General features: G+C 37.2%; 1 protein-coding gene across 1 annotated transcript; it reads right to left on the bottom strand.

The window, feature by feature from the left end:
- Positions 1-2,986: 2,986 nt before the first annotated feature.
- Positions 2,987-10,781, bottom strand: LOC102704094 (mitogen-activated protein kinase 15). The gene is made up of 10 exons (XM_006662841.3): positions 10,434-10,781; positions 9,454-9,862; positions 7,802-7,929; positions 7,665-7,724; positions 6,399-6,548; positions 6,160-6,315; positions 5,850-6,061; positions 5,272-5,373; positions 5,046-5,185; positions 2,987-4,227 (listed from the first exon to the last, which is right to left on the bottom strand). The coding sequence occupies exons 2-10, from the start codon at positions 9,848-9,850 to the stop codon at positions 4,046-4,048; spliced, it is 1,527 nt and encodes a 508-aa protein (XP_006662904.1). The 5' UTR covers positions 9,851-9,862; positions 10,434-10,781; the 3' UTR covers positions 2,987-4,045.
- Positions 10,782-11,253: the final 472 nt, after the last annotated feature.

The following is an 11,253-nucleotide window of genomic DNA, read 5'->3' as shown; positions in this document are numbered from 1 at the left end:
AGCATCATGTTTTTATGTGAAATAAGTAAAGTTATTGATATGCCAAATGACGCATCATCATTTTTTTAAACCATTGAAAGAGATGTCCACCTCTTCATAATAACGAACTGGAAGCACAACTAATAAATTAATATCATTAGTAATTTCACTTTATTATAAATTTTCATATATTTTTTAAACTACAATAATCTCGTGCGATAAATATTTGATTGATATTAGATAATCACTTAATATTTGATTTAAATATGTTTTTATGTAATATAAGAAGACGCGATGAAACTTGTTTTTAAACTCATAATAAATTTAGACTTTGAATTACGTGTTACCTGAGAGTTACATAGTTGTTATGTTCCTTTGATATATACAAACATCAACAAAATTTCATTTATAACAAGAAGGAAAGTTGTATATGATGCGACTTATATTTGTATAAAAAATGGTTTTCATTAAATTTAGCTTCATAGAGTTTAAATTTTATGTTAAATTTAGATAATGTGAATTAATTATTTAATTAAAATTATGCTTGCAATGTATGAACTTGATATTACAGTGATTCTGAAATTTGTATATCAAATTTGTTGTTGCAATGTTTCTAAATTCTAATAAAACATAACCATGCAAGTTTTAAAAACTTGTAATTTATTACAAAATGGTCCAACCTATAATTAATTATACAAAGTTATTATAGTCACTATTAACTTGGTTTGTTGCTATTCTGTCAGAGTCCGTTTAAATAATAAAATTAATAAATGCTTGATAGAAAATAAATTCGAATGTTTGGTTTATGTAGGATTGCATTTAAAATAATTTATAATATCTTATTTACATTATTAAATTAGGTCGTAGCTTTACCACAGATATCGCACTCGTAAATTTGAGTACACAAACTGCACGATCTCTTCTGAAGATATATTTCTCTTTTATTGCTTTGCAAGATAATTTCTCTAGAATCTATTAGAGCCATTTTACCTTTCTCCATCTTACCTCTCTAGAGGAAAGGTCTTAACCGTTAATCGTAAATGGTTTATTTTGTTAAGTGAAACAATCTTGATATTTCCATTAATAAATGACAGAGAAAGGAAAGGTAGAATCATTAATATGAGATTCACGTCAATACTTTCCAAAGAATGCGAGCCTTTTCAAATATTAGGGTACATGGATAAATGATTTCACCACATAAGAGTTTTGATGAAATGTAACATAAGAGTTTTCTAGCATTCTTAAAATGGTACCCGAAAGTACCTTGTTTTCTTGTGAAAAAACATAGTAAATATAGGAACTAGGTAGTTAGAGATAGGGATGTAGGTTGGTCGACCCATAAATTGGTTTATACTTCAATTAAGTGGTCAACCTGCCGGATTACCCACCTATAAACGGGTTCGCGGACTAACCCACTTGCACTCCAACCCAAAGATACTAAAATTTTATAGTAATGATTTGATATCTTTATATACTTTCTCGATAACCATAAAAATTATCTTAACATAACCTCAACAATCTGGAGGAAAAAAATGGTGGTACCTTTGCATTCCAAACTGCTCTATTTGAATAAAAAATAGACATAACTCAAAATTTCAAAATTATTCTAAATCTTCTTGTACAAAATGAAAGTAAGAAACCAAAGAGACACTTTAATCTAACCTTGTTAATTTCAATTCAAAATTTGAATTTTACAAGCATAAACTTTGTCTCTACTACTAAAACATGAAAAGTGAAGCAGTCCATCCTCCTTCCTACCCGACGTGACACAAAAAACCATCGCTTGCATACAAATAGAAAAAAAAGGTATCTTTAAAAAAACTTCTTTTCTCTATGAGACTATGCAGTCTATCATCAGTTGTATAAATATGTTATAATGCACTAATATATTTATATTGACAACAATTATCCAAAACCCACCGGGGCGTCTAGATACACTTTTCAACTAGAGCAAACTTTCACTACCTTGGTAACCATGGTTCGGGCAGCTTTGACTGACCTACATATTTACTTGGCTGACTTTTATGCTTCCAGTAAAATCCGATAAATTTTTGGACAGGTTGGGGATATAGATCATCAGGAAAATGGTGAAGGTATAATATGGATTGTTTTGAGGAGGACAATGGCATAGCGCTAATGGTTGTTTGAAGAGAATGTTGGTCAATTTAATTTTCATGTATGTCTACAATGAACTAAGTCTGCGGAGTGTAAACTACGCCAACCATCTATCATGCGAGTGTGTTGGATTGTGAGTGTCATGTACTTCTGTGTGTGTGCAAGTGATAAGTGTAATTTTGTGGATTGTTATGTACTTAGGTGTGTTCAAGTGTTAATTGTTTTGTAATGAACTAAGTCATGAGCTTGTATTTCACTCATGTGGATATTTCTCTTTACAATATGAAGTGAAATTATTAATAGCTAGATTTGAACATGGTGATCTATTGTTTTAGAAAACAAAGCAAGCTATATATCCTCGTTGATTTAAGAAGCTTAGTTTGAGGAGTTTCTATATTCTGGTTAATATACATTACATATTAATTTTGATTCGTATTTGCCATATTCATTTTGATTTGTATTTGCTCTATATTTGTATTCAACAATATTTGATTCCAGTTTCATATCCAAGTTTCTATATTTCAATTATAATTCCAAAAAAAATATAAAAAGAACGTGGTACTATGATGTTTCTAGGCAGTTCAGTGCTAGGGCATGCATGTACAGTCTGGAGAACGATCCTCTGTTAGTAATGTCGCGTCATGTGGAGATATATATACTGCCTCATTGTTTTAAGTATAAGCAAACCCACTTATTATGATTAAAAAATAATTTATCGGTAAAAAAATATAAATACATGTTTTTAGTGACCTAAAAATAGTTGGAAAATAAGCTACGATGAAAAGATCCTCAAAATCAACTGCAAAATTAACTTTCAAAATTCAAATTTTGACTTATAAATATAAGTATAAACGAAGTACGAGGGTGATAATGTGCATTTCAAATGAGCTCACCAACCTTAGCTTATATATACATATATAGTTTGTCCATACATTGAAAAATTGTCATCTCACATCATACCAACAAATAGAACCCATACCAGTGTTGCCTCCAAGAGTTCCACTCACCCTTGCCATACATTATTTCGCAGTAGGCATATTTTCTCGACATCATTTCACAGTAGGCATGTTGAAAATATGGATGAATGTTGCATATGTGCAATTGGTATGCAAGCTATTAGATCACAAGGATGGCAAGCGTCAGGAAAAGGGAAATAGTTATGATGACCTTAGAATGTAGCCAGAGAATCAATAAGTTAGAACATTTGGCATGATGCAAAAGATATATGAAGCAAGATTGCAACACCAAAACCTACATTCTTTGCGCGCAACCACGACGTCGTAAGGCATTTCAATAGACCCTTGTATGCCTTCAACAAAAGTAGAGCATGAGATAGCCCTCAATCAAATCAAAATAGAGAGAGAGTCATCTCAAATGTACATAATTCCCTGCTAACAGTCTTATTCAGTTTATAAAACTATATAGTTAAATATTACATTTGAATGACAGGCTACTAGAAGCATTTCAAATATTCTAGAACTTGACAACTTACACGTTTACGTCAAGAACAAAGTGGCGAACAACTTAGTCAAGTCAGAAGTTGTTATCCATATGGGGAGTGCCACAACATCTGCATTGTACATATACAAGTCTAAGCTTCTGTAGTGGGTATGTTTAGTGGTTGACCCAAAAAACTATAGAAACAAGCAGCCTGTCAGGCAGGATGCGGAAAACAGTTCTAAGTGTTTGTCTTCTAGAGCAAGCCCTAGAAATAATACAATTATGTACAGAATGATATCTTTAAATGCATCAGCATGTAACCGTATAGAAAAGGTAACCTGAGTAAACGCCTTACCCTTTGTAAGGCAAAGGGTTTGATTGCATTGCACACACATACCTTGATGCCTACCAGTGGCCATTCCAGACATCAACAGTAGTTGGTACTTTGTTTGGTATGTATGGTTTTGGTTGCCCAGCTTGGCTCACATCGATCCTTTAAGACTCACCTGTTTCAGTCTTGCAGGATGGGGCTTCTTCTGGGGTAAGAACCTCGGGGAGAAACACTGTTAGTAGCCAGCGCAGGGTTTGGGTTTCTGACAGCTTGTCGATGCTCATATTGCTCAGCAGTAGATGTTGAGCAGTTACCATAGCGTAGAACAGAACCAACTACTTTACCAGGTCTTGCAACACCGCCTGTGATACGAAGTGATTTAGAGTTAGCCACAAGCTTCCGGCTAAAAATATTTATAAAATGAATGTAACAGGATAAGAAAAATTCCATTTCAAGAGGAATAGTTCAGCATATTAGTTATCTTGTAGATGATTTACTACTCATGAATCAATATTTGCCAGCATCACACACTTGGATTAACTGCTGGACGACAATTGCATAAACTGCAGCCATTAATTAACTAAAACAGATACAAAAAATGGACAAAATTTAATGGCCAATCAATTTAGCAGAACTTTGCGCCACAAAGTTCAATATTGCTATGTAACTCCAGATGATCCAAAGGGTAGGATCCATATGTACTACTATGTTGATTCCCAGATTGTAAGACTGACAGCTGGGCACTGCTGAACGGTGGCCCTTGGCATGGTAATCATTTGCTTCTGTACTTGCATGACCTAGTGGACTGGTGGTGCCACTACTGTATGGCAGATTGTTGCCTCTACAAGCCACCAGAGCAAAAGCATGGACTCTGTTTGGTACCAGAGAAAAAGCCAGGGGAGTTGAACAATTAGAGTCATCTTGAAGCTTCTGAGTAAGCTCAAAGATATAAGCGAGACAGGTTAACAAGTCAGCATGCCCACATGATGAAACTTGTCAACTAAACGCATATTTATCACTTTTGGTTCTTTCGAAACATTTTTCACCAAAGTGGCCCTTTGGATCAGATGTCATCTGTTTTAACAGTGGACAATTTGGATGGATACATTGAGGTGCAGTAATAATAAATCAGCTAGTATACATGATGTTACATGAACTTCATAGAAGCTTCACGTGTTACCTTGAGGAACTCCATTTGCGCTAACAGAAGCAGAAGCTTGCTGCATTTCTTGTGTATTATCTTTAAGTACACACTTTGAAAGATCCTCTGTGATGTTGGCTGTGCTTTGTGGACGGTTGTCCGAATATAACACAGAAGGTCTGTTACCGAACAAGTAGAAAGTCAAGAAATATCAAGTGCCGCCTGTTAATTTATTAATCCATAGAGGAAACTATGGAAACATTACCTTGGCAAAGAGTTATGTTGCCTCTCAGGTGGAGCTGCTGTTGATCCCTTAGCATAATGTTCTTCAAGGTATGCAAACTGCTTTTTAAAATGCTCTACCGCACTGCAAATATAGTGCAATGTTTCAGTTTAAGCCCATCAGAAACGGGTATTTCAGGCATACCAATATGAGTATATGCAGACCCTTTTCCTTTCTATTTTGTTATTCAAAATTCCAAGTGAAGGAAGACCAGTGAAAGATAGATTGAGATTTGAGAACAAGAAGAAGGACCATTAGAACAGTTTTTTCTGTAAACATGAAACTGGACCTTCATATACGATACACACATTGCAAAAAAAACCTAGCGCCTTGATTTAGCTATTAGTATAATAAACCCATCAGAACACCTTGACAGAACAAATGTGCAAAGAACATGCCTTGTTTATGCACATGCAGACATTAATGATAGAAAACTAAAGCCTAGTAGCATGTTCAATATGACCAGGTCTGTCTTCAAATAATTAAGCATTAAAATTTACTCTGAAATTGTATCAGGCACTTCACGTTAGTCGAGCATTTTGTAGTTAAAATCAACACACCTAGGATACATGAAACCAGCTGACTCAGTCCCCTCGAGGTATTCCCTCAACATATTTGGATGATACTCCAGAATTTCTCTATAGATGAGTTCCCTTATATCTTCCTTTGTAATCCTCCTCCTCTCAAAGTCAAATTCCAGCTTTGTGACAGGCTGTGCTGAAGGTTCTCTATCTACATTTGCTATGTTTCTAAAATAAGGATCCGCAAGAGCCTGAAATTATGTAGAATACATTATCCTTGGTGATTGAGGCCACAATAATTAAAAAATAAAAAAATGATGTTTTTGGTTGTCACTCATCAAAATTATACCTCTTCAGCATTTGGCCTATCTTTTGGCTCAAAAGATAGCATTCTCTCCAACAACCGTAATGCAAGTGGATCTGCATTTGGGAACTTCTGTGTAAATGGTATAGGCTTTTTCCACCTCATACTGCTCAAATATCGCCTGGCCTTCTCATTTCGAATCTATTGCATAAAGAGTACATGTAACACCAATCATTAGAAAAATAGTCAGCATAAAGCACTTTCTTATGGCAACCAATACTGACCCTAGATATTGCTTCTGTAGAAGGTGTTCCCAAGAGATCCGTAATTATATCAAGCTGATGCACCACATTTTTCCCAGGGAAAAGAGGTTTTCCAGTTAAAAGTTCTGCAAATATGCAGCCGATGCTCCATATATCTATTGCTGGTGTGTACTGCAAGAATTTGAACAATACAAGGTTCACCAACACTCCAGGTATTATACAATACAAAAGGCGTGTTCAATAAAAATTAAAAAAAAGGAAAATATATTTAGTAAATGGATAGACAGCAGTTCATCATATGAGCAGCAAACAGGAGTACAGGACATCATCAGTGTTAAAAGTTGATATTGTATTAAAAGGAGTAAATAAAATGTACTGGCTGTCCTTTCACTTGTGATGTGTCAACTAACTCCCCAATGGAACTCCTAAACTTGTTATGTGTGTCATCTAGATCCTGAATTTCAATATAACCTTGATGACATGACTGTTGATGGGACTGATGTGGCATGCTGAATCATCTCCTCTCTCTCATACCCTCCATCTCTCTCCTATCTATTTCCCACACAACGCTGTGGTGCCCACCGACGGATCAGCCCCTATTTACTGGATTGATTCCATTCACATTGCTCAATTGGATTCACAATACGGTAGTAATTTGATTTGCACCAATACATACTATGGTTCTACGATAATAGAAAACCCAAATCAGATGAACAACAAAGAAATCCTTGACAAGCTGCCTAACATCTCCTGCCCTTGCCATGCTATAACCAACTACATGGTCATGGAAGCAGCATTTCATGGGCAGAGCAGTAGGCCAGACAGAAGATTCTCTTCTTCTTCCATGATTTTCTAAAGCATTTGTGGCACAATCGGTCAATCAAAGATGACCTAATCAAGTCAATGTGATCTAATGGCGGTGGCATTTTGGTGACTTTTGCACGCAGCCAGTGAACCACCACAATTAAAAAAGCTGACAGCAGATTGGCAAATACCCAATGGCATATATGCCCTTGGTCCTTATTAGAAAAATACTATTGCCTTAGATTATTAGCCAAGCTAAATAAATTAAAAGAAAGGAATACATCATTTAATATAAATTACTATAAATATATCAATAAGGAAATAAAATGCTAATATAAGTTTGATCCACCATCCATGAGTTTTAGTGTGAATTTAATTACAGCAATGCAGACAAATATAACAATAGTAATGAAAGGGAAATGAGGGTATTCTTGGAAATACCAGTATTCAATTAAAGGTACAACATATTAAAAAGGCACGAACCTTGGAGAAAAAAGATCCACACAATTCAGGTGCCCTATACCACCTTGTTGCAACATAATCCTGAAAATAGAAGAATCAATAGATGTTCATAAAAAACTTGAGAGCATAAAGAAGTAGTTGGAGGAAAGGTGATATACCGTCCAAAAGATGGCAGTTGGTGTATCACTGAAAGCTACTCTTGCAAGGCCAAAATCACATATTTTGAGCTTACAATCAGCATTTGCCAAAATATTTTTTGGTTTAAGATCTCGGTGGAACACGTTTGCTGCAGTAAGCAAATAATGAATGACACAGCATATCAGTAAAATGCTAGTGTAACAAAATAGATTTAATAATAAGAAGTAGCAGCCATATCAGGAAAGCTAATGTAACAAACTAGATGAAGACCATTTATTTGAGTAATTTATTCCACATCAGTTGGAAAGGTCAAATCACTAATAAAAGGTTTGTATTCCTTACTATTCATCAAATCTGGGCACATTTCTTCATTCAGCCTTCCATGTGCAAAAAAAAAAAAAAGAAAAACAAATGAATTTTACATGTTTGTTTGAATTGACTTGTTCAACCAGTATGAAACGAAAGAATGCTACAATGTGGCAACTATCATTGGATTTTTTACATCTTTATTTCTTACTTGCAGTTTCAACAGCTTGATGGCAGCTGATTTGTTCAAGCAGTTACATTAATAGTATCATATTAGTAGCTCAAAAACTCTGCATGCTACATCCTCTTGATTTCTGTACTATGCAGTTTGACCTTGTGTTGACTGTGGACAAAAAAATAAAATTTTGAGGAAATATGAACCAATGTACCATATAAATTACGAAAAAATATCATATGGCAACTTTTCTGTCAAACATCACAATGTTTGAATTTTGGTGAATGTGCGCGCTCCATGAAACACAGTGGAGAGAGTGCATGTTAGTAACTCTGCTACCAAATTTACTTTGGTACTAAGGTTAACTTTGGTTATAGCTTTCCAACCAATGATGAAGTGGTTTATCAGGTAACTTCATAGATCTGAGTTCAAAGAACATTTTTTATCTTACTATAAATCTTTCAATAGAGAAGCCTCCTGGTAAATGGGTACCTCTGTTGGGCGATATGCTGAAAATAAACATTGATGACTCTTTTCATGCTGAAACAAACATTGGTGGCTGGGGAGTAATTGTGAGGGATTGCAAAGGACAACCTACCAAGGCAGTATCTCATAGTTAATGAATTTACAAGATGTGCTACAAGCAGGAGCAATGGCATGTATTGAAGCTCTCAGTTTGGCCATCTGCTTTGGTACTAGGCAGGTCACTGTTTCAATCTAAGCAACTATTTCAATCTCTTAAGGATGATGAATTAGATAATGATATTAAATCTGATGTTATGGAGTTGTTTTTTCAGTTTGATTTAACTAATGTGGTTTACTGTCCTATAGCATGTAATAATGCTGTGCATCAATTGGTGATCTTTGGTGTTGCTTTTTGTTATTTCCCACATTGTTCAGTTTTCTCTATCTTCCAGGGCCTGCTTCCACTTTCATACAACTACTAATACCCCATTACCCTCAGCTAGTCAGCCTCCCATTCCCAACATCCTTTTCGTGTTAATACATAGGTGAGGAATGTTTCCATCTTGAAATCTTAGAACGTCACTGATTTAAGTAGAAATTTCTTTGCCTCCAAAATAATTATTTGATCACAGATGCCTTATGCCTTACTTGCAAGCAGACTACCCCTGGAACCATGTTTTTGACCATGAAAAGGAACAACTTTTCATGTCAGAACAGAGCAATTACCTGTATGTATGTACTTCAATCCTCGAAGCAACTGATAAAGGAAAAATTGGTAGTGCTCTGGAGTCAAGTCATCATTGGCCTTTATAACTTGGTGCAAATCAGACTCCATTAGCTCAAAAACAACATATATATCCTTGAATTCCCTCCTTGATGGAGGAAGCAAAATATGTTTTATTTCCACTATATCTGGGTGCCGCAGTAGCCGGAGCAACTTGATTTCACGAAGTATTCGAGTTGCATCAGACACATGTTCAAAAATGTCATTAATCTTCTTGATTGCGACTTTATCACCAGTATGAGTGTCCAGTGCAGAGCAAACTACACCATAACTCCCTTTTCCTATGACCTCCTCTATCTTATACCTGTTCCCCTCACCATACTCGGTAAAAAAGTCCATCTCTGATAGTGACTGCATCAACAGGAACACAAATGATCAGCTTGAGCTGGAATATTTGTCAAATGTAATTTAGCATCCACTATATATAAAAATAAACAAACGGACAGATCAAAAGGGTATAAATTTGACATCATATCCATGTCAAATCTCAAGCGGACTATAAAATATAAATATAGGTAGGTTGTCAAATCGATTTAGTTTGATATTGTCAAATTTAGATACCATATAGTCAAGATCAAAACATATAAAAAAATTAACTATCCACATCAACCCCCATCCACTTGGTGAAAGGTAAGAGATTAGCAATGCAGCCAATTCACCGCCGAAACCAAATCGAAAGGCGGACACTTGCTATTGTGCAATTCATCCGCCCAACAGAACAATGCAAAGCACAGACGCCCCCACAGATCCAGCATCCCACAGACCCGTGGGCTTGGAAGCGCATGCACACTGCGCACTGACAGAAAACAAGAACAAGTCCAATGCCGGAGCGAAGCGGTGGACCCGCTGCCCATGACCACCGACAACCATCCAATGCAGCAGATCTACTACCGGAGTCCCCATGTCCCAGCTGAGTACGTACGGTGAAGAGAGCGAGCTGGCCTGGGAGGGAAGAACGGCGAGTCAGTCCGACGCTCGTGCGGGGCCTCCCCTCTACCCTTTCCGGACAGTCAGCGGCCGCAACGCCGCCGCGACGGCGGGGGGTGTCACAGGCGGCGGCTGAGATAGCGCCGCGCGGTCGACACCGGGCAGGAGGAAGGGGGGATGCAGTGTGTTGTGGGAGAGGGGGGGACAAGGGATCTCGGTGGGGAGGAGAATGCGGCGGTGTGGCGAGGCGGCGGCAGCGGCGGCGCGAGGGGGAGGGATCGCCGGATCGGAGGGCACGAAGACGGAGGCTGGCAGCTGGAGTGCGAGCGGAGTTAGCTGGGGCCGCCAGGTGGGACCCGCCGGACAGAATTTACGCGTACTCTTTTTTTTATTTTAGGGTAATTTACGGGTACTCTTATGGCATCCCCAGTGCATCGTAAAAAATCAAGTGGTCAGACAGCGGCTATTTACTCTCTAGTACACCATGGTTTAGAATGTCATTTTAAAAATATACCACAGTTATCATTTACTCTCTAGTACACCATGGTTTGGAACGTCATTTTAAAAATATGAAGACTGAACCGAAGATATAAAGCTCACAATGCTAGTAGAAAACACGTCGGAACTTAAACGCTAGTAGACAGGAAGCTATGTCGAACGGCTGGGGCTGTGGTATCCTCTATAAGCCGTGAGAAGCTTTGCAGAGCGGTCGGCTAAGCCGAGCTAGAGCTGCACCACGTATGTGGAGAGTCCAAGCCACTCGACATGTCGTCGCGTTGAGCATGCCCTTATAGGCCGGTCTCAATAGTGGTTTC

Source organism: Oryza brachyantha, chromosome 11, assembly GCF_000231095.2.
Source record: "Oryza brachyantha chromosome 11, ObraRS2, whole genome shotgun sequence".
Lineage (NCBI taxonomy): Eukaryota > Viridiplantae > Streptophyta > Magnoliopsida > Poales > Poaceae > Oryza > Oryza brachyantha.
Note: the sequence above shows the minus strand (reverse complement) of the source record. Positions and strands in the feature narration are given on the sequence as shown.